Here is a 24,126-nt window from a genome sequence, read left to right on the forward strand (position 1 = left end):
AGCATGGGCTCTAGGCGCGTGGGCTTCAGTAGTTGTGGCTCACAGGCTCAGCAGCTGTGGCTCGCGGGCTCTAGAGGGCAGGCTCAGTAGTTGTGGCGCACGGGCTTAGTTGCTCTGCGGCATGTGGGATCTTCCTGGACCAGGGCTTGAACCCATGTCCCCTGCATTGGCAGGTGAATTCTTAACCACTGCGCCACCAGGGAAGTCCTGGGCTTATCTTTAAGAGCAGCAAGGGATGAAACTGGACACTATAGTCCATTCCATTGCCAGGCTTGAGAAGAAGAAGAATGAACCTCAACAAACAAAAGAGTAGTGGCAGCTACTAAAGGAATAAAGGACAAGATGAAGGTCAGGGACCTTCTGCATGGAATCTGGTCTAAGTTTAAAAGGGATCTTTAGCCATCAAAAGATCCATGTGATTGCCTGAATTCCCCCACCCTTACTCAGTCTTAAACAGTATATAAAACATGGAAAAAATTTTAACTTTGTCCATGGATATACTTAGGCTGAAGAAAGTCCTTTAGCCTCATTTGGCTCAGTAAAACATAATCTAAGGAATCAAAAGAGTCATAGGCCTATCAAGAATCTGATTGAATGTATGGCCCTCTTCACAGAAAAGAGCATACACAAGTTTTGTATAGAATTTCAGAGAGTTTATGGATGCCTGGTTAACATAACCTCTAGCTTAGGGAGAAGCAGTTGGTTTACCTAATAGACTGTAAGGTTTTCAAATTACCAATCTTCATAAGAAGTGGGATGTCATGGATTCCCCAGAATCTACCCAGCACCTCTCACCTCCTTTGGGTGGTAGGTATTATCTCCATTGTTGTTCATTCCATTTCTGGTAATGATCTCCAATTAGATTCAACAATATTGTTCAAATGCCTTCCATCCTGGGTATTCCCAAAGCCACACACGATCAAGAAAATTTCAAACAAAATTTGGTGACATTTTTCTACATTGACCATTCTGGTCTATGAAATCCCTGATGCCCAAAGAGAGCTCTGATTCACGCACTGCATCTATTGCTAGTTTCTTTCATTCATGACCCTAAACACTGATATTTTCTTTTAGAAACTTTTTCTCGGGTGAGTTTTCATTATTTTCTTTATGACTATCATACATATTTTGGATGCAACATACACAAAGGACATTTCATCAGCTTTAATGCTCTCTCCTTCAGTAATATGGCCATGATATTAGGAGAGTTTCCTCGAATCTGCACAATCATTCCCTACTCAGTTAGCTTCTCCCCTGTTTTAAGACAGGAAGTAGTTGGGTTATCCTATCACCATCACAGTTCTGTACTTGATAGTTTTTTCTCTTTCTCACTTGTAGATTCTGTCTGAGACCCTGACCCAGCATCTTCAGCAGGTGATACTGTAGTCACTGGACCAATCCCCAGCCTTGACTTGTCTATGGGAACTGCAGTGACATTTTGATCAAGGGGAGGAGATCTGGAAGTTATGTGGTTGAGGAAGGAGATAATCCCTAGGGGAAGAGAAGAATTCGAGGTGAGTTTCAAGAGACAGATGGTCTTTTGGCTTTTAAAATTCTAACTCATTCTTTAAATACTCAGCTCAAGATGCCTCTTTTCAGTGAAGCCAACCCTCCCTCCCCCAGCAGGCTTCCTTTATCCTTCTGTGCTTCCATTTCATTATTGTACTTCTTACATGGTTAGAACAAAGCTAGAACCTCCTGGATGCAAATCATAGTTTCACTACTTTCTGTGTTGTCTTGAGCAAGTTACTCAACCTGTCTGTGCCTCAGTTAGTGGTAGAACAGTCTACTAATTCTAGCTTTTCAGACTCCAAAATCTGTGCTTTTTTTTTTTTCTTTGCTTTTTGGCCACGCCACGTGGCATGTGGGATCTTAGTTCCCCAACCTGTGATCCAACCCGCGCCCCCTGCAGTGGAAGCACAGAGTCTTAACCACTGGACCGCCAGGGAATTCCCAATCCGTGCTTTCTTTACCATACCACTCTGCTTCTAGATGTATAAGTGTTCTTAATAGGAACAGTTAGTGTTTCTATTTCTCTTACATTCCACCTCCCTTCCAAGAAGTGATTTCCCCGTCCATCCTTCTAGCATAAAGCAGGGAGGGGACTGACTCACCAGCAAACATGTATAAGAAGTCACTCCCCCAATTCATATGATAGGTCCATAGGAGAGCTGACTCCATGGCATCCCTAGAATGCCAGTGAACCTGTGCCAGAAATAGGATGAGGCAGAGGAGCAAGCAGGAGGCTAGGACCAGAAGAAAATACGTCATATCCCTCAGTGTCTTCAATCTGCCTCGACAGCCACCCCCAACTCTTCTTCTACTTCCAGACACCATATTGTATAGAAAGGATCAAGAAGATAAGAATCCAAGGACTGACCAAGGTGGGAGAGAGAAGGGGCCTCTACCTCTCCCTTGGCATAAGTTAACTAATGGATAAGACAAGGCAGGTAGCTGGCAACTTGATGTAATAATGAAGAAGAGAAAAGGGACAAGAAAAAGAGGATGAAAGCCCACACAGAGGAACTATGTTCCCTCAACAATTTTACCATAGTATTACCCTGCCATCTAGGTCTTTACCTGAGATGAAGCTGAGCATGGATACCTTCAGATCCAAGTTAGGAGTCATTCTTCCTCTTCTAGGGAGGCAAGATCTGAAGAGCCAGCCAAGAGCAACAAGTATGGTGAGGACAGAGATGAGGAAGAAGGCCCTGGAATATTGGAGGTAATCTGCCAAGGAGATGGAGAAAGGAAAGGCCTGGTTAGTCCAATAGGGGACCTCTCCTTAAGAAAACCAGACAGAGTCTTAGAGAAGGGAGTGAAGACTAAAGAGGATGAAGCTGAGCTTGCTATGTGGCATCCAGGGCACAAATAAGGATCTTCTTTCCCAGCTCTTCATTGATACTTGGAATTTTTCACTATGAAGGCAAAACCTTCACTGTAGAACTAAAGGTAATATACAAATAGTTCTGGGTACATTAACACATTAACTTAGATGTAAACTAGCTTATAAGAGGTGTGACTCTAATATCACAACACAAATTTAAACTTTTTCTTTTTTTAAAAATTTTATTTATTTTTGGCTGTGTTGGGTCTTCGTTTCTGTGCGAGGGCTTTCTCTAGTTGCGGCAAGTGGGGGCCACTCTTCATCGCGGTGCGTGGGCCTCTCACTATCGCGGCCTCTCTTGTTGCGGAGCACCAGCTCCAGACACGCAGGCTCAGTAATTGTGGCTCACGGGCCCAGTTGCTCCGCGGCATGCGGGATCTTCCCAGACCGGGGCTCGAACCCGTGTCCCCTGCATTGGCAGGTAGATTCTCAACCACTGCACCACCAGGGAAGCCCCTAAACTTTTTCTTGTTCCTAATTCTAATTCTAAAAGTAATACATGTTCAATATAAGCATTGGGGAGACTAGAAAAGTACCAAGAAGCAGCAAGAATATCAGCCACAATCCCACTACCCAGAGACAACCATTGTTAGCATTTTATTTGGTTTCTTTCTGGTATTTTTCTATCCTCTGTACACAGTGGATATGACACTGAATTTCGTGATTTTTAAGAGGATTATATGGTAAGATTTTTCCCAGATCACCTGCTGTAAACATCATATTTAATGGCTACAAGATAGTCTATCATATCAACGTACTTTGCTTAATGATTTTACCGTTGTTGGAGTTTGTTTCTATTTGTTTTTTCTCTTTCAAATGTATGTGGCATGTACAGTCCCTGTCAGCCTGTGACCATAAAATGAAGTCACGTTTACCTGAACTCCCATACTGTAATGATTTCAAGCCCCAATTTACTGGACTGCAGGAATTTAACACCCCACAAATATCTCCTTTTTTTTCCTGAGAGTCTCTCAAGGTCCCATCTCACATGCGTTTGAGGACAGGTCTGCTAAAGTTCTTTTGCTCCAATGCCCTCACCCTAGTGCCACAACACTCCTTCTCTCTCTTATCTCTTGGCTCCAGAGCTCTGCTCTCTTTGGCTCTGCCCCTTCAGATTGGACGTTGGTAAGAGACATCCCTAACATGGAATAGATCCTTCCCTTGACTTCCCCAGCAATGTTTCACAGAAGATTTAAGAAACAGAGTAACTTACAATTACACGTAGGTGGATCTTTCTGAGATACCACGGATCTGCCAATATCTTCAATATCCTTTATAGCAGGGGTCCCCAACCCCCAGCACCTGTTAGGAACCGGGCCGCCCAGCAGGAGGTGAGCAGCAGGGGAGCAAGCGAAGCTTCATCTGCTGTTCCCCATCGCTCACATTACCGCCTGAACCATCCCCCGCCTCGAAAAATTGTCTTCCACGAAACTGGTCCCTGGTGTCAAAAAGGTTGCGGACCGCTGCTTTATAGGGTGCCTCCTGGTCTAGCTTATTTTCTGTCTCAGTGTAACGAGGGCCAGGTCATCCCTACCACTGAAAGTTCTCTAAGCACTTCTATGTCTAAGAATCCAAGTCCATCTTCCAAGTAACCCAGAGAGAAGAGTACCAAGCTTATCCCAGTTGACAAACTGCCTCTTAAGTTTTATTTTGTTCTCTAGAACACATCACTGGCTAACACAATCAGTAACAGTAATTTCCATTAAGAGAAACCACACTCCTACCCACAGAGGTCAGGTGCTATGTGGCCCCAACAAGTTAGCCACATTAAAACATGATAACCCAAAGGCAGCACGTTTTCTGAAAACTGGGTCATTCAGAATTAGCCAGTCAGAACCATCAGCCTAGACTGAGCTGCATGAAGCCCAGTGTGATAGGCATCTTTTGCAGTATTGAGCCCCCAGTCCCCCATGGGCCTTAGAAGTCCCTGTCTAGAGCCCTGGATCCTTGCCTATAGCTCCCTTGACTATAGGTAGTAGGACCAAGGAAGGGTACCAATTTAACTCTGATCCTTGGATATCTGGATTTGGGACTGATTGATGCTAATTTCCTCTTTTGCTTGCTTGAACCAAGAAGATATAAAGCTAGCCTGGTATATCCCCTTTTTCAGGCACTTACATACTAATAAACAGGAAAAGCTGAGCTGTAGAGATAAAATAAAGCATAAACAAATTTGAGTGACAAAGGAGCTCTGGAGAGACTGAGTGACTGGCTGGCTTGATTTTCTTTGCCTGAGATCACAGCCTCTTCTGGAATTCCCTGAGGTCCAGAGAACTTCCTGCCTTTGGGAGTCTATGAGATGCTTCCGAATCATTATAAAGAAGTTCACTCTTTAGCTTATGCTATTTCAAATGGGTTCTGATATTTAAAAAACAAAAGACTACTAAGATATCCAGTCCAACTCCTGTCTAAGATATGTTACAGTCCAGTCTTTTTTCTACCATGAGGGGAAGAATGTACCTTCACGTTCTTCTTACAATCTTCTCAGTCTTAGCTGCTCACCTCCTGAAAACTCCATAAACAAGATCACTCACAAGTCCACAGGAACAACTAAATATCTGCAGCATACACAAAAAATTATCTAACCAAACTAACTAAACACTTACCTTCAGAGTCTAAAACAGCTGCATTTGGCTAACTTCATAGTCTTTTAAAATTCATGTAACAAAACAAAACAAAGGTCTGAAAGGTGAATTCAAGCCTCTACCTCCTGTAAGAGCAAACCCTATTTCAGCTTTTAAACAGCAGTTTTTATAGCAGCTTACCCATTAATAAAAGGCCCTACTTGTATGTCTCAGTAAGAATAGAAAAGATCCTGGATGGATACCCAGAACCCTGGAGAGGAAGCTTTGAAATCTTCTTAGTATTTAGAATTCCCTTGTAACCAGTTGGTATACCAGAATAAATCACCCCTACACAGCTTGTGGGTGTTTATTGTGTGATGGTTCCTGGGGTCCTGGCTCTGGACCAAAGACCTATGCTTTCTTCCCCACCCTCTGCAAAAAAGACAGTTCAAGTTACTCTCTGTGGCAACACATTCTTTTACATTATGGTCTGATTTCACCTATGCTATGGGGGAAATTAGCAGAAAGGTCTATTCCACGCTGAGACCTAGTAGTAAAAGTGAAGGATGGTGTCCTTTACTCCCATCCTTTCTTCATCCCATTACCAATAGCTATGGCACAGAGGCTATCAGTTATCTAGAACCAGGGGAAGATAGAGGCAGAGGAACAATGGCCTGAAGTAAGTCCAGGACAGAGGAACATGAGCACACATGTACTTGAGCTCACTTGAGATAGCCCCAGTGAAAGTCTCAGAAATGACCGGGGGAATTCCCTGGCGGTGCAGTGGTTAAGGATCCACCTGCCAATGCAGGGGACACGGGTTCAAGCCCTGGTCCGGGAAGATCCCACATGCCACGGAGCAACTAAGCCCTTGTGCCACAATTACTGAGCCGGCGCTCTAGAGCCCGTGAGCCACAACTACTGAGCCCGCGTGCCACAACTACTGATGCCTGCGTGCCTAGAGCCCATGCTCCGCAACAAGAGAAGCCACCACAATGAGAAGCCCGCACACCACAACAAACAGTAGCCCCCGCGCTCTGAAAATAGAGAAAGCCCCCACGCAGGAATGAAGACCCAATGCAGCCAATAAATAAATTTATAAAAGAAAAGAAAAGAAAAGAAAAGAAATGACTGGGGACACCATGGGAGAGGGGGCTAAATTCTTGCAATCCAGTAGGTAAAAGTCTGAAGTTCTTGAACTTGGGCAATAATCTATTTGGGCAATAATAACATATTATTGTTACAGGCTGATGAGGCCTAGACATACTGATTATATTTGGGGAATTCCTTATGAGATCTGTATTGCAGACTGATTACTGACCCTAGAATTAGGACTAGTTAACACTGGAAATAGGGTGGATACTTGACTTACAGTTGTGTACTTAAGGACTCACTTAGTTGACATTCTCCAAATGATTAACAGTTGGCCTCATAGGTGAATTCAAGGCTCCAAGAAATAAACTGCTGTAAGTGACAACATTTCAAGATTCTGACTCATTAAAGATTTAAATAATAATCTCAAGGCCTGAGGTTTAGCCTGGATTACATAAGTATAATTGCAGCTTTATTTTTATGCCTATATCTCTCACTCCATTTCTCTAGAAATGGAATTAGTGAGTGTAAATCTCTGGATGGACATAATCATATTGCTTTGGTTGTTCCTATTTATGTGTCCTCAGTGTGTATGGGAGTGTGCAGCATTGTGTATTACCATTTACAAATCTCTTTTAATGTCATGGCTGAAAAATCCTATCTCATCGTTCATTTGATTTGCCATTCTTTAATGGCTGATTGAGGTTAAAGTCATTTTTCCCATGTTTATTAGACATCTGTAGTTTCTGTTTTGTGAATTGTTTACAAAAAATTTATTTATTGGGGGACTTGTCTTTTTTGTAATAATAATTTGTATATCTTATATATATATATTAAGGCCATTAACCTTTTATCTTTCATATTTGTTGCAATTATTTTCTCTAGTTTTTATTTTCAGTTGAAGATGCAGTTGAATTCTCTGCCTGTCTTTGATTTTAGTTTCTTCCGAAGATCTCGCTTGACGATCCTGCTCCTTAGTTTCAAATACAGAGCATAAGCCCATGCCAAATAAGTGATGCTTCACTGGGACTCCTGTTTATCTAAGCAGTGAAATAAACACTTTACTCATGTATGTTTTCTTTCACAATACCTGTTTTTTGTGTAAATGTTTCTCTTGCAGATGTTGGGGAAACTCTTTAGTGTAGTTTTAGCTTTCCTCTAAGTCTTAGTTCTGGTTGAAAAACCTCATGCATATGATATCTTCTAGCCCTAAACATTTATTTTTAAATATTATGTGTTGCATCTTCAGATTTACTTAAATTCACATAAAATTTGACAATTTATTCTCTAAATAGCTGGCATTTATTATACTACATATCTGACATGCATTTAACTTCTCTTCTATTGCTAGCATAAGAACAAACTGACCTTGAAAGTTAAATCTGATGGAGGTTGAGACACTTTGCTCTATCTCCCAGCTATGATCAATCATTTCTGGTTCTGCGAACCACATTAGAATAACAATCTCTTTGCATCACAGGAACAGGCTCATAAATGACAAACGAGTTCTTCCCAGAGGGTAAAGAGACTATCAACTCATAATTTGGGAGAGGAAACAACCTGGGGTAGGAGGGAGAAAGGGTACACCAAGGACACCATAGAGAAGAAAGGCCATGTTCACAATCTGGCTGAGAGCCCTCCTAGACTTAGAGAGGTGAGGGGCAAAAGATCTTGGAGGAAGAAAGATGGAGGGCCATTGTGGCAGAAAACTCTGGAACTGTGGGGCCTGTGGCATTCAATTTAGTGGCACTCACAGGGTGGCTTGGGTGTGTGGCTCCAGCACAGCTCATGGTTGCATGAGATCCAGAGTCCTGTGTAGAGCTCAAGGCCATTGTTGATCACCAGGAACTGCACCCAGTTCAGTGGGGACATGCAGATCAGCATTAGGAGGCTAAAACCACAGAGGCTGCCACAGAACATTCGGATGTAGGTGTGTGTCTGATCCACATGATGCTGCAGCCTCTGGGGTGGCATCGAGGCACTCGGATGTTGGTTGGTGGGGAGGGTAGGCTACAAGGATGAGGGATGAGGGAGATATTGCCTACCCAGAAAGATAACCCTTGACCCCCAGGGTCTCCTGCTCTTCTCTGCCTCAAGTACCCCCATGTGGGTTCGATTGGTGGATAGCTTTCCCTACCCCTTCTATAAAAGACAAACATTTCTGGGTCATCCTTTCCCCATCTTTAGGACACTCTGTCTAGACCCGCCTTTAAACAAGTCCTCTTCTTCCCATCTGAACTACAATTCGGTACCTCCTCACCCTTTGGTATTTCCGGTACCCCTTGACTTTGGGAACCTTGGGACAGTAGAAGGTAAAGATTAATTGTTCCTTCCCCTCCATCTTGGCAGCCAGTTCACGTTCTAACTGCCACGGAACTTGTCTCAGCATGTCCTCATACACATGGACAGAATCCAAAGGGGTTGGAAACCGTGGCATAGATCCCATTTCTGCTTCATACTCTGGGTCTGGTCAGACCAGGAAGAAATCATCACATTCTAAGCATGTGCATGTATGTGTGATGCTCTCCACCCTCCTTCTCTGACTCCTCCTAACTCCTTTATTAAATAAATCCACAAATAGTTTGTCACCAGTTGCTGTGTGTCAGTCAGGCTTTGTGATAGGTCCTGGGACATAAAGACAAATAAGACACAGTTCCCTAAAAGCAAATAAAAAATGATAACTCATGGGCTTCCCTGGTGGCGCAGTGGTTGAGAATCTGCCTGCCAATGCAGGGGACACGGGTTCGAGCCCTGGTCTGGGAAGATCCCACATGCCGCGGAGCAACTGGGCCCGTGAGCCACAATTACTGAGCCTGCGCGTCTGGAGCCTGTGCTCCGCAACAAGAGAGGCCGCGATAGTGAGAGGCCCACGCACCGTGATGAAGAGTGGCCCCCACTTGCCGCAACTAGAGAAAGCCCTCGCACAGTAACGAAGACCCAACACAGCCATAAATAAATAAAATAAATAAATAAAATAAAATAAAAAAAGAGACAGTTCCTACTCTCGCTTTGGTTCGTTGTCCATCACTCAACAGGTCACCCCTGAGCAATTTGTGTACACCCAAAGTGACTGACAATTTAAAAAAATAAAAAATAAAAAAAAATAACTCCGATGTCTCCAGGACTCAATAGTTTGTGGTTATAATTTAAGATTATATGATCTTAATCTACCAAGATATATAAATATAAATATGTTTATGTATATAGATACATCTCAGCATCCCAGAATTCATGTTCTTGCCCCAATTTTAAGTGGAAGACCGCAGGTGTGCCTCATAGGTGGAAGAACCAGCCTGTGAGCCATAGGCCTTCATTCGGCATCCACCTTTGTTTTCCTTTTTTGCTCTGGCTCCCCCTCTTCAATGCCCTCTACCCATGAGGCCATCCAAGGGTACAGCCTCTGCCAAGGCCACTGCTGACACAGGGCCTGTAAAAATGCCAGTATCCCTACCCAAGGGGGCTACCAGCCAACGTGCGGAAAGCTACCCCTCAAGATAATGCAGCAGAGTTGGGTTCTGTGTGGAAGTGAAGAGACTGGCCTTTCCCTGGCTCCACAGCAGCAAAACTTACACCCAGAGTATCTCAAAATCTCCTTCTTAAACAACTCTCTCGGCATTGGTCCTAACTCCTTTCCCCACAAGGGCTCAAAATCAATCCAAGATGCTGAACAGATGTCATCCTGTTCCACAGCATGAACGTTGATTCAAACAAATGCCCGGCTGGATTACCAACTCTTGTTTTCCTAAGTTTGGGCTGAATCAGAATGTCCCATCACACTTTCCTCCTAGTATACGCTCTCCCCACCCACCCCAACTTGTTGAAACCTATTCTTTATTTCAGCTGGTGGAATGACTAGCTAGGTTACGTTCATGCTTTAGCAACATAGTCTTCCTTCTGCAAGAGTGTTACTTGACTCTCTGTCTCCTAGTACTTAGCCTACTGCCTGAAAAGAATAGTATTTAATGTTGAATGACTGAGTGAGCAACACATTTTTATATTAAATACAGAGGTTGATACAGAGAACAGAACGTTTAGCACCGTCAGAGGGAAATTAGGGAAGGTTTACTGGAAAAGACAATGTCTTAGCTGGATTTTAAAGGAATTTGACAAATAAACAGGTGGAAGGGAATGTGAAACAAAGAGAATAGTAAGTCTCAAGGCAGAAAGCCATGAACACCATGAAGTTCTCAGGGCACTAGAAGCAGGGTGGTTCTACTTGGTGCAAAATCAAAGATGAGGGTTGAGGGTTGCGTATAGGGGTAAGGGCTAGATCACAAAGAGTCTTTTATGCCATGCTATGCAATTATATTGTGAAGTTTTAATTGCTGGGATACTCTAGCCCTACTAGCATGATTATAAGAAAGACTTCTGCAGCTGCATCAAACTGACTTGTACAGCATGTCTATTAGATACATGTGTATGGCTAGAGAGCTAGCATAGGCTGTGAATAGACAGGCCTGTGTTTCCATCCTGGTTGAGCACTTACTTAGTTCTGACACTTACTGGCCAAGTTCCTTTGGAAAATTTCCTTAACCTCACTGAACTTCAGTTCCCTCATTTCTAAAACTGGGATAATAATCATTCCTGTCTCATAGAATTAATGTGAAGATGAAATGAGATAACACACATAACGCTCTTAGCACAGTGCCTTCATAACTGAGCAATAAATATTATTATTGATGGATATTGATATTATTGATAAATATACTATCAATGGTGAGCAATTAATACGTGCTTGCTAAATACTATCTATTATTATTATGTTTTAACTGTCTTTCCAAGATTGCTCGAGCATGGCCTTGGCACAGGCCACCGTGAGACAGATGAAATACTTGTGTTAATGGAAAGGATGCGTCACCCCTCACCCCTCTAGTAGCAGCACTAAACAAGCACATTACCAAAGAGATGATACTGATGTAAGGAGGTCATTTTGCGAACAGTGTCTGATTTGGCAGATGATGCAACCCTCTAGCTATTAAAGGAATAGGTCAGGCACCATTCAACTCCCAGGCCTATTTCAAGGCCTATTTCAGCACTACCAAAAAGGCAGATGTTCAGGCCAGCTTGGAACTTGCTAGGGCCTGGGATGCATATGACAAAACAAGCATTTATTCACATCTTATGGCTGTGTATATTGTGATTCACCTACTTTAAAAAGCAATTTGGGGTCTCCAGTCTGTGCCACCACCTCCGCTTCCAGGCCGGTGGTGCCCCAGGGGAAGCATGGCCATGGACAGTGGACCGAGTGCTTTGAGCACAGAATGATACTATGTGGAGCTGCTGCAGAAACAATATCATGATGGCTATTTATGTTCCCTGCTGCTCCCTGCAGAATCCCAAAGCTCTGCTCTTGCATTGAGGGCCTTCGATGTGGAACTGGCTCAGGCTGATTAAAGACTCGGCCTCTGAGAAAACAATTGGACTGATGTGAATGCAGTTTTGAAAAAAAAACTGTGGACTATATATACTGTGATAATCCGCCCCATCAGCCTGTGGCTATTGAACTATGGCAGGTCTGCACACCAGCAGAGCAGGCCCTGTTTCTGGGCCCCAAACTGACTTCACAGAGCCCTGGTAAGATGGAAAGCCAGGCCCCCACATGAGGGACTGAGAAGAAAAAGTGGATGGGAAGCTGCTGTCAAAAGACATAATCTGACCAAAAAATGGCTTCTAAAAATCATTGATGAAGGAGAAAAACGTTTGGATGACACAGCATATCATAATACACAGAAACTGTACAGTTATGCAGAAAACACACAGAGCTCTCTTCCTTATTTAAGACTAGAAGTACTGGGTATAAAGGATCTTGGTGCAGATCATGCCACAAGTCACACTGGAAAAGCACAAGGAATTGTCATATACGTAAGAGCAATGTCCTATCACAGTGGCCGAAGAACGGTGTTCCTTCCCTCAGATATTTGTGTGTTTGACAAATACAACACATGGTGTTTCACAAGAGGATTTTCTACAGAAGAACCAATGATAAAAATGTGAGAGACATAATATACGTCATTACTAGCCAGGCATATTTGTACTTAAAGCATGCTAGGTCCTTCCACAAAGTGAAAGTGAAAACTTCCTGCCTTTCTTCAGGATGCTTTGGAGGACTATTTAAAGAAAATTCAATAGGTGGATTTTGATATATTCTACCCATCTTGATAGCAGAAAAATACATTACTTCCATTATCTTTGTATACTCAGTCATAGAGAAAAAGATATTAAAATAATTTTATGGTACTGGAAAAAAAAAGCAATTTTGGTTAGAAAAAACGTAATGTAACATCTTTGTGACCTTGAAGTAGACCAAGATTTTTTCTTTTTTTAAACAGGACACAAGGGACTTCCCTGGCAGTCCAGTGGTAAAGAATCTGCCTTCCAATGCAGGGGACGCAGGTTAGATCCGTGGTCGGGGAACTAAGATCCCCCATGCTGCAGGGCAACTAAGCCTGCGCGCCACGACTACTGAGCCCCGATGCCTCAACGAGAGAGCCCACGTGCCGCAAACTACAGAGCCCACGTGCTCTGGAGCCTGTGCACCACAACCAGAGAGAGAAAACCCGCATGCCACAACTAGAGAGAAGCCCATGCGCTGCAACAAGGAGTTCACATGCCGCAACTAAGACTCAACACAGCCAAGAAAGGAAGGAAGGAAGGAAGGCTAGCTATCAAAGCCTTATTTAAACAGGACATGAAAAAGCATTAACCACAAAGGAAAATTTTGATAAATTGAATTATGCTGAAATTAAGAACTTCTGTTCACGGGAAGATACCATTGAGAGAGTAAAAAGACAATCCACAGAGTGGGGTAAGATATTGCAACGTTTATATCTAACAAAGGGCTTGTAGCAAGAATATATTAAGAACTCTTACAAATCAATAGGAAAGAAAACAACCTACTAGGAAAATGAGCAAAGTCCTTAATTAATGCTTTGCGAGACATCAAAATGGGCAATAAACATATAAAAAGGTGCTCAATTTCATTAGTCATCAGGGAAATGCAAATTAAAACCATAATGCAATATCACTACACTTCCATCAGAATGGCTCTAATGAAAAAGTATTGGCAAGTATGTGGAGCAACTGGAACACTCATATGCTTCTTTTGGTAGTGTAAATTGGTAGAATCACATTGAAAAACTACTTGGCAGTATCTGTTGGAGCTGAATAAACACATGCCCTTTTCAATGTATGTAGGTATGCAAAAGGAAAGTGTCCTTATGTCCACCAAAAGACATGTATAGTGCTCCCAGCAACACTTTTTATAACAGCCCCAAACTGGGAACTACCCAATGCCCAGCAGCAGAAGAATGGAAAATTGTGGTACATTCATACAAGGAAATACTATACAGCAATATGAGTAATCTACAAGCACATGAAATATGGATAAATCTCATAAATGTAATGCTGAGCAAAAGAAGTCAGACACAAAAGAGTACATATGTATGATTCCACTCAAATGAAGGGCAAAACTGGCAAATCAGTGTTGTCAGAAGTCAGAAATACCCTTGGGAGGAAAATGACTAAGGACTAGGAGGGGACATGCAAGGGACTTTTGGGGTGCTGGAGATGTTCTATTTCTTGATCTGGGTACTGATTACCAGAGTTCTATATTTATGCTATACTTTAATAAAGAGTTAAAAAAATTAGATACATATATCAAGAATCCTTTTTTAAATCAAGAATCTTAAAAATGTATCTTTTGTCTTGGTAATTTCACCTCTAGGAATCCATAAAATCAATATTTTATTGTTATAGCTTATTTATATAACCTTATCTACTAGGAACTGTGCTACGTGCTTTACATACATTAACTCACTTTTTTGTTTTTTAATAAACTTATTTATTTATTTATTTATTTATTTATTGGCTGCTTTGGGTTCTAGTTGCGGTGAGCGGGGGCCACTCTTCGTTGCGGTGCGTGGCCTTCACATTGCGGTGGCTTCTCTTGCTGCGGAGCATGGTCTCTAGTCGTAGTTGTGGCTCACAGGCTCTAGAGTGTAGGCTCAGTAGTTGTGGCGCACGGGCTTAGTTGCTCCGCAGCATGTGGGATCTTCCCGGACCAGGGCTCAAGACCATGTCCCCTGCGTTGGCAGGCGGATTCTTAACCACTGCGCCACCAGGGAAGCCCAACCCACTTGCTTTTATGAATCAAAAATTTCCATTTTATTTCCTAATTTGTTACTGCTAACATAAAAATAAGCTATCTTTTTCTATGTATTTATCTTTTATCAGGACACTTGACTGAATTATTTTCATTCTAATAGTTTCTTTGGATAATTCTCTTGAATTTTCTAAGTCAACATCATATCATCTACAAATAATGATAATTCTGTCTTTTCCTCTACAAAATGTGTCTTATTGCACTGATTGGACAGTTTTATTAAGGATAGTGGGCATCCTTATCTTACTCTTGACTTTAGTGGAATGAACTCTATTGCTTTTCGTTTCATATGTACATTCATTTTCATGTTAAAAAAGTTTCATTCTATTTCTATTTCATCAAGATTTCTAATTTAGAATAGCTGTATCAAATTCCTTCTGAACCTCTAGAATATGGTTTTTCTTTTTTAATCTATTTAACATAAACATTGCCTTAATACATTTCATATTGTTTAACTAGTTTTGCATTCCTGTAATAAAATATGTTTGGACAGGATATATTATTCTTCTGATATACTTCTAGGAGTATTTGTTTTTATAGTTGGCCCAAGAATTATTTAGAATTTTAAAAGTATATCTACATGTTTAGATTTTTTTCTCCCCCTTAATTTTGATATATTATGGTCAAAGAACATGTCCTATAAGAATTCAAAAAAGTAATGTTTACCTTTTTGCCAGTTTTTCTAAATGTCCTGTGGACATTTAATAACAACGTATGAGACACAAAATTTTAAATGTATTTGTGAGGGATATAAGATTCTAAACCTATTATAATTAAGTTATTAATGATATCATTCAAGATGTTCCTATTCTTATTTTCTCTGCACTTGATAAAATATTCTCAGAGAAATGTTAAATGTCTCACTATGATTATAATTTTTTCTTTTCCCTTATATTTCTTCTGGTTTTTGCTTTATATATATTTGTTAGGTGTCTAATGGTTTATGATGTCTATCTTCTTTGTGTACCTTTCATCATTAAAAATATTCTTCTTTGTTCCATTTAACTTCTGTGTGTCTTGGGTTTTTTCACATGTTAATAAATGCCTTCCTTGCTCTCTTTTTTGTTTGCATTTTTCTGGTACATCTCTGACCATTCTTTTAGTGTCATCATTTTGGTTTCATTTAAAATGTCTCTTATCAACAATATTTAGACTGTTCTTTGCTCAATTTGCGAGTCTTCGTCTTTTAATGGGGGGGATTTAACCTATTTACACATAGGGTGATAGTTTAGATAGATTGGGCTTATTTCTACCCTCTTATTCTTTGTATTTTTAGTTAATTATATATTCATGTTACTTCCTCCTGTCCCTATTATTTTTCCAGAATGATCCAGCTTCTTTTTCTGTAATGATGTGGAAGTCATGTATCCTGTTTCTATCTTACTAGAGCTTATCTGTCAATTGTATTAGATACATCTTCTAAAAAATTAATTTCAAGGCATCAACAGTAGCAATGAAATGATAAATACTAATGTTGGAAGAGAGTAATGAAATGGGCATTTTTACACATTATTGTTGGGAATGTAAAATCTTATCCCATGTTTCCAGGTGTTTATAGTGAGGGGGTGGGGAAAGTAGCCCTGATCACGTGGCTTAAACCAGGGAGGGCCTGGGGCTATCTCAGTCTCATCCAAGCTACCAAACTGACGGATGAAATTTCCAAATGAAAAGCCAAGTATTCTTGGTGAGAAAGGATGAAAACAGATGTTTGCATGGCAACCAGTACCCTCTACAAGGGTCATTGTAGCATTGTTTACAACTGAGAAAACTTGGAAGCAACCTAAATGTGCATCATAGGGAATTGGTTAAATTATGGAACATGCGCACTATTCTTCTGTTCTTCTGGGGAGATCAAGAGAATCTTGATTTGGGAATTCCCTGGTGGTCCATTAGTTAGGATTCAGCTCTCTCACTGCTGGGGCCCCAGGTTCCCGGGTTTGATCACTGGTCGGGGAACTAAGAACCCGTATGCCTCACGGCGCGGCCAAAAATAATAGAATCTTGATTTGCACAGAGCTTTGGAAGATAGTGGGGTCTCCAGAGGCATAGATAGGAGAATAAGAAGACCCTGGGGCTAGAAAGTCATGGAAAATGTTGGGTCTTGTGCAATGAATGTCAAGTCATGAGGGAATAGATATTATAAGGAAGTTCAAGTAACTGACAAGCAAAGAGGAAAACTGACCAGAGGAGCAGATATTCAGAGAGGAACAGAAAAGTCATGAGAGTAGTCAGGCCCTTGATTTCTGCTCTTTCTGAAGTTTGGTTTTCTGCTTTTTTGGGTTGTTACGTATATCACTTCAGTAGACCTCCTTTTCCCTGGAATAACATGAGTCCCTATTCCTTGCAAGCAAAAGGCATGTCATGGAGATAAAATCAACATATTGTGACAGTGTGAGGGCTTCTTATGACAGACCTGTATTTAAAGATAAGAGGCAAGTCAAATTATCTAGTAAGCCCTTTATCCTCATCTACATCTCTGAGCTCAGCCTACTCTACTAGCTGCCATCCCTCCTCTGTGCTCCTTTTGTCCCTCACAAACTTCTCTCTCACCAAAGTCCTCTTTCTCCCTAATTTTTAGCCTTCCTTCCTTTTTCCCTTGACTATTTCATGTGATCTCAACTGTCATCTTTGAGCAGATGATGCCCAGAGCTCTCTTTTGAGCTCCCAGCCTGTATTTCCTTGGCCCTGCTGGACATTCCAACTCTGCTGTCCTTCCGTCTCCTCCAAAGCAGCATGTCTCAGAGCTCATTATCTTTTTTCCAAAACTGGCTCTTCCTTTTGTATTCAGTTAATGGCACCATGATTCCCTCAGGAAACCAGACTGGTACACCTTTTTCTCTCCTCTTTCCCTTGTCCCCATCCCTACTTCACCCAGTTAGTTGCTGAGTTCTGTCATTTTGTATCTGAAACATTACTGCATTTGACCCATATCCCTCTTTCCCACTGTCACTCCTTTTGCTCAGATCTGTTTTGTTTTTAAAAATTTTTTGGCCATGCTGCATGGCATGCAGGATCTTAGTTCCCTGACCAGGGATTGAACCTGAGCCCCCTGCATTGGAAGCACGGAGTCTTAACCACTGGACCACCAGGGAAGTCTCATCAGATCTATTGAAAGTTCCCTCAGGGCTTTAGTTTTTCTAATTTTCTGACCATAGAAAACCACCTGTGTAAATATCCAGGCAATTTTTTTTTTAAGTCTATGTGTAGGCTAGGATTGGATAGATATAGGATGAGGCCAGTTATTGCAAGAAATGTATGTCTAGAGTTAGGGAAAGTTGTTAAGAATTAGTTAGGGAGGGACTTCCCTGGTGGCGCAGTGGTTAAGACTCCACACTCTCAAAGTAGGGGGTCTGGATTCGATCCCTAGTCAGGGAACTAGATCCCACATGCATGCTGCAACTAAGAGTTTGCATGCCACAACTAAGGAGTCCACAAGTTGCAACTAAGGAGCCTGCCTGCTGCAACTAAGACCCGGCGCAACCAAAAAAAAAAAAAAAAGAATTAGGGAGTAAGCCTGAAAAGATAACTAGAATAGTTATATGACTAAATAGGGGAGAAGAGGGGATAAGGCTCAAAAAAAAGACAAACTGGACACAGAAATATTTTTAGTATCCCCAAGGAATGCTGTACATGTTTAGTAGTGGTAAATTGGATAGCATTCTGTAATTTTGGAAACAGCATGGGAGGAGCTGGAGGTAACAGGGTACAGCACAGGTAGGGATGGCTCCGAGTGAATTGGGATGGGTCTAAAGAGAGTCAGGGAGCATAGATAATGTGGGCCCTCTCCACTTCTGTAAACTTTGACAAATTAAACAAAGCTTAAGTCTCACTGGTCTGGCTAGCCAATGTGGAAGAGGAAAAATGAAGCCATCGATCTCAGGTGAATTGGGGTCTGCATTTCCTGAGCCCCATAGCATGTGAGAATGGTCAGGTTGTTTTAGAGAGCTCTGAGCCAACAGGCTCAGCCTCAGCCTCAGCCCCAATCTACCTGCACACGGCTTTCCCCATTTGATTCCTCCTATATACGTTAACAGATTAATCTTAGCAAATTTCAGCTCTGGTCTTGTCACTTTTCAGCTAAAGAAATTTCGCTAGCTTCCCATAGACTCAAGAGTAAAATCCCAATACAATCTTCAGCCTAGCTTTCCAGGAAGTATGATAGCTGTAAAAGCAATAGATTTTGGCATGGAAGGCCTGGGTCCAAATACTGGTTCTGACAACTATCCATGGGGCCTTGGTCAAGTTATTTTAATTGTCAGAGCCTGCTTCCTCATCTGTAAAATGTAGATGATACTCAATTTCACACAGTTGTTGTGAGAGATAAAGAAGATAACATGTATCTAGTACACAGGACCTTGATCAATAATTTCCTCCTTTCCTTACTTCATTACCCAGCTTCAACTTACTTTTTCTAAAAGTATTTTTATCCGTATTTCTCTTTATGCACTATTGGTTCTAGGAAAACAGAATTGCTCACATCCCTGGTATCACACCAGATTCTTCAGCGATCTCTGCCTAGGTTCATTTGCCATTTCATTCTATTCATTCAAAAATATCCATTAAATGACTATGATGTGCCCGGTGCTGTTCCAGAACCGGGGGATCCTAAAGTGAACAAGTTACATGGAGTTTTCCTTCTAGACTGCAGTCCTTCTCCATGGATTGCCCTTTCCTCTACACAATGAAATTCTGTCTTTCAAAATTTAATACAAATGCTTCCTCGTTCATGCATTCATTCAACAAATACTTGCTGAACACTTACTATGTGCAGATTCCTGGCTCAGGCAGTAAGGATACAACTGTGGAAAAGATACCACTCATTCAGCATGTGGTCTGTGGAGAACATAGACAAGTAAAGAGGCTACAATGAGGGTGCCATAAAGAAACATCCTAGAGGAGATGTCTAAGTGCTTCCCAAAGTTTCTCACATCAGAGCACACACAGGTGATTGTTCTTGGCTGGAGATGACTGACCAGGATGTCTAGCTACCCCAGGCTCTGCCTGGCCACCCCAAGGATTGAGGGGAGGGTGTGGTCACTGTCTCAGCACACTGGTACTCCATTCACAACATACTTGTTGGTCTGGTCTAGGCTAAGACCTGAAGGATAATTAGATGCTAAATAGGAGAAGAGATATTCCGGGCCTTTCACTTATTTAACAAGTCTTTATTAAGAATCTACTATGTGCCAGACACTGTGCCCAGGGCTAGGAATACAACAGTGAACACAGAACCTGCCCTTAAGGAACTTTTACTTAAGGGATACAGACAAATGGACAGGCAATTACAATATTGAGGTAAGTGCTCTGATGGAGATAAGCTCAGAGGGCTATGGGATCTTACCCAGGTGTGAGAAGTCAGAGATTTACAAGGTGGTAAAATATAACTTTAGACCTTCAAGTAAGTGGTGGGAGTGGGAGGTGGGAAAGGCATTCCAAGGAGAAGGGAATATGGTAGAAGTGAGATAATCACGGCACATTTTCGCCTTGCTATCCCCAAAAACCCTATGCTCAATATGCCATCTTCTTCCACACCTCCATGCTCCCCTTCCCTGCCAACTCATGTTCTGGAAGCCAGCTCAAGCCACTTCCTCTTTGAAAGACTTCCCCAGGCAAAATTAGTCATTCCCTCCTCTCTCCTTCTACACTGATGACTCTACTTTATGAACCAAAAATCTGGACACATTGTCTGACAGTGAATTCTTTTTCTGATATGTAATTTTATTAGATGCTATAGATATAGAAATTAAATCATGTTTTATTCATTTAACAAGTTGTCTTTAGTAAACAGAAAAATAGAGAAAACAACCAGATATTATATACTATATATTATCTGTGTCATTATTTTTGTTATTCATCTACTGTCAAAATTGATGGCAATGTTGTGTGTATACAAATCTAAAGAGTTTATAATGTTAAATAACTGTTAATTTTAATTTTTGCTACTATTTCTATGCTAGGCTCTGAACATTTACTTGTATTATGATGATTTTTTTTTACCTTTTAATGGTTGTTCATTACTTTTCTGATTGTCTGATATACTGTCAGAGAGAGGATAACTGGAATAATATGTTTGGAATATTCTCTCAACAATAATCTCTAAGTATTTTCATTAGTAATTTTTACAGTCTCCTTATTTGGGTCCAGTTCCTTCATTTTGTGACTCTTCTATGTAAATTACTTCTGTCTCCTGGTACTGTGCTCTGATAATATAGTGGTGAGCAAGGAAGACAGGGTCCCTGACTCAGTAAATAACTGTGTTCTCACTGATCAACCCTCAAGCCTCTCATGTATTAACCCCTCTGCTTCTGAGCAGATCCACTATTTCCTGGATCTACAGCTCTCTTCCTTTCCCACTGCTATAGTTCAAGATCTTATTATCTTCCACCTCCAATTAAAAAAAAAAAAAAAAAAAAGAAGGCCTCCCTAACTGGTTTCTTATCCATCCGACTATTCAACATGAGATTTCTAAAATGCAAATCTTTGGGCTGATTTTCAATTGCCCACAAAATTAAGTCCCGACTCTGGGACTTCCTATGTAAACCCCTGCGGAACTTCTCTCTGGGTGTAAGACCTGTCTTATCTCTGGGTATTCTCCAGCTTGCACCCAAAGTTCAAGCAATGTCTTACTGCTTGCAGTAAGTACAGGACCTACCTGTTCGCGGAGTTTTGTCTGTGAGGAGAGGATTTGGGGGCGGTTACTAGGATATTATCAACCATTAAAGGAAGAGCCTACACCAGAGGCTGGAAATGGGACGCCCCAAGCTTGCTGTGAAAGTACACATTTTTACCCCAGTCGTGGGTATATCCCATTTTTGTGATCTTATGATGCCCACTCTAGCTGAGCCATTCTTACCACCTAATTCCAGCCCCTTTCTGACCCACAGCATCAAAAGGAGTTGTGCTTTTAAGCCTCCATTTTTTTGTTTCTTAAGTTCCCTGGGCCTGGGACGTCCTTTACCTCCCAGCAGGCCTCGCGATCTCTTATTCCGTGTTCACGATTCGGGAAACTTCCCTTTCTCGCTCGCCCACTCGGCCTCCCCACGTGGGGCTTCTACCCTCTGGTGCGCTTATAGTTCTGTGATCGCAGGCCTGGCACCTGCGGTGGTGCATTTAGCTACTGCTCCACCAGGCCCATGAACCGCCTGCACCTGAACCATCGCCGATGCCCCGCACCATCCACTGCGCGCCACAGGAGCTCCGGGCTCACGCCGGGACTGGAGCGACGGGGAATCGGTCCTCCGGGGTCGCTGCTGAAGAGCTGCCTCCGGTCACGTGACGCGCCGGTTGTCACGCGGGGGCGGCTCACCTGACCAGGGTGTCACGTGGCTCGGCTCGCTGGGAGAGAGGAGACCGGCGGGCCATGGTAGGCTCCACGCTCTGGTTTTCGCTGCTGCTGGCGGCAGCGTTCGCCGGGCGGGCGACGGCCCTGTGGCCATGGCCCCAGTACATTCAAACCTCCGAGCGGCGCTACACCATCTTCCCTCACAGCTTCCAATTCCAGTACCACGTCAGTTCGGCCGCGCAGGTGGGCTGCTCCGTCCTCGACGAGGCCTTCCAACGCTACCGTGACCTGCTCTTCGGTTCCGTGTCCTTCCACTTTCCCCAACCCATGGGTGAGTCGGACCTGCCCCGTCTCGTTCCCGGGCTCCGAGAGGGCCTGCCTTGGGACAGCTCCCCCAAACCTCCTGAAACGCCCTTCCTTTGGCTGTTGACCAACCCAGTAGTCTATCCCAGTACTCTAGCCTCTACTTCCACCTGCCCTTTTTCTCCAGCTGTCCTCTCAGCCTCCCCAAGGATTAGTCCCCCACCTTCATTCACTTCTTCACCGAGCTGACTTCTGCGGCCAGGGCTTATCCGGAATCCTGCCCTCGGGCTATGTATTTCACCAAAAATGTCTGCTTTAGGACTACAGTTCATTCAGGATAGCAAATTACTGAAAATACGGTGCCAGTAGATATCTGACTGTGTTCAGGTGTCCAGGGTCCTAGTGAGGCTGTGACCAGGGTTGGGGAGAGGAGACCAGAGCTGACACTCAAAATTGGTAAGACAAGACAAGAGAGATATGCAAAATTACATAAAAGTATCTGACACATAACATATTAGGTAAATGCTTAAACTGTGAGAAAAATCATAGAACACTTGCATAAGGAAATGTGTTTTGAGCAGGCACTTAAAGTGAGGTGGTGGGTGGACAGAAATTGGCCAGGACGGAAAGGACGTTATTCGAGGAAGGAAGGCAGGCTTAGGCAGAAGCACAAAGGGTTATGATTGAGCTCAAAGTGCTTGGCTGGTGTGTGCAATGAGGGTGGGGGGGCTGGGGAGGGGTGAGGTTGGGGAGAGTGTGGGATTGAAATGATGAGTCGGGAGTGCTTTGGATATGGGTTTCATCTGAAATTGCAGGGGCTGGCAGTTTTCTTTAAGGCAGCTGCTGAAAATTGTGTTTGAGGGTGATTATTTCACAGCAAATAGAAGAGTAGAGTCATGAATAGAGTCAGCAATGCAAAGAAATAAAATTCTACCTTATGGGCTTAAAATTTAGAATTTTCTCGAAACTTTTCTGGAATCTAGTTCTCTGGTTATGAGGTATAGGTGTTTATGGAGGGAAGCTATATTTATGGTTGAGCCATACGGTAGTGTCATTTTTTCTAGCGTTTCAAGTATGCTTAAATTACTTTCAAAAGTTCTCATATGAGGGACTTCCCTGGTGGTGCAGTGGTTAAGAGTCCACCTGCCAATGCAGGGAATATGGGTTCGAGCCCTGGTCCGGGAAGATCCCACATGCCGTGGAGCGACTAAGCCCGTGCGCCACAACTATTGAGCCTGTGCTCCAGAGCCCGTGAGCCACAACTACTGAGCCCGCATGCCACAACTGCTGAAGCCCGCGTGCCTAGAGCCTGTGCTCCGCAACAAGAGAATCCACCTCAACGAGAAACCCACGCATCACAACAAAGATTAGCCCGTGCTCACCACCACTAGAGAAAGGCCGCACGCAGCAATGAAGACCCAATGCAGCCAAAAAATATATATATATAATTAATTAATTAATTTTTTAAAAGATGTTTAAAAAGTGTTGTCATTTGATATGTAGCATTAAAAGTATTTAATCAAAAAAATGGCACTTAGAGTGTGACAGATGATTTAGGGAAAGAAATAGCATCAAAGGTAGTTCTTCACTGGTAAGAGGCATTAGGCCAAGGAGGATAAAAGGTATGCTCTTTGTGTCCATGGTCGATCACATACTTCTCTGAATCCTTCATGACAAGTAATAGAATGCTTCACATAAAACTGGCACTCAGAATATGTTTATTTTGGTATAGAAAAGTTAGAGACTGACTTAAATCTGTCACCTAATTGGTGGTTTGGTATGTGCCTATTCCAGGGCTGGGCACTCGGTGGTTACAGGAAAAATATATGACCCAGTC

At 42.4% G+C, this 24,126-nt stretch overlaps 2 protein-coding genes, 1 non-coding gene and 1 pseudogene across 7 annotated transcripts in view; 2 read left to right on the forward strand and 2 right to left on the reverse strand.

Moving 5' to 3' along the window:
• Positions 1 to 1,149: 1,149 nt before the first annotated feature.
• On the reverse strand, positions 1,150 to 21,948 carry TMEM202 (transmembrane protein 202). Of its 5 annotated transcripts, XR_005018775.1 has the most exons (6): positions 8,804 to 8,906; positions 8,298 to 8,553; positions 7,912 to 8,213; positions 2,581 to 2,730; positions 2,115 to 2,246; positions 1,150 to 1,491 (listed from the first exon to the last, which is right to left on the reverse strand). XR_005018775.1 is itself a non-coding variant. In XM_036843699.1 (5 exons), exons 1-5 carry the CDS (start codon positions 8,882 to 8,884, stop codon positions 1,295 to 1,297), a joined length of 816 nt encoding a protein of 271 aa, XP_036699594.1. In that variant the 3' UTR covers positions 1,167 to 1,294. The 5 variants fall into 5 exon arrangements, 1 of the variants encoding a protein (XP_036699594.1); XM_036843699.1 differs by lacking the exon at positions 7,912 to 8,213 and having other exon boundaries at positions 1,167 to 1,491; positions 8,804 to 8,884; XR_005018772.1 differs by lacking the exons at positions 7,912 to 8,213; positions 8,298 to 8,553; positions 8,804 to 8,906 and adding exons at positions 19,467 to 19,537; positions 21,663 to 21,948 and having other exon boundaries at positions 1,450 to 1,491; positions 2,115 to 2,205.
• Positions 11,912 to 12,765, forward strand: LOC118890620 (annotated as a pseudogene).
• TRNAW-CCA lies at positions 17,724 to 17,796 on the reverse strand. The gene has a single exon. It is a non-coding gene; the product is annotated as a tRNA-Trp (tRNA).
• Positions 21,949 to 22,018: 70 nt separating the features above from the next.
• The window catches only part of HEXA (hexosaminidase subunit alpha), a 41,373-nt gene continuing 39,265 nt past the window's right edge, over positions 22,019 to 24,126 (forward strand). Inside the window, exon 1 of the mRNA XM_036843697.1 lies at positions 22,019 to 22,317. Coding sequence (XP_036699592.1) covers positions 22,065 to 22,317 — 253 coding nt within the window. The 5' untranslated portion in view covers positions 22,019 to 22,064. The remainder of the gene's footprint in view (positions 22,318 to 24,126) is intronic.

This window comes from Balaenoptera musculus, chromosome 2 (genome assembly GCF_009873245.2).
Source record: "Balaenoptera musculus isolate JJ_BM4_2016_0621 chromosome 2, mBalMus1.pri.v3, whole genome shotgun sequence".
NCBI classification, from domain to species: Eukaryota; Metazoa; Chordata; class Mammalia; order Artiodactyla; family Balaenopteridae; genus Balaenoptera; species Balaenoptera musculus.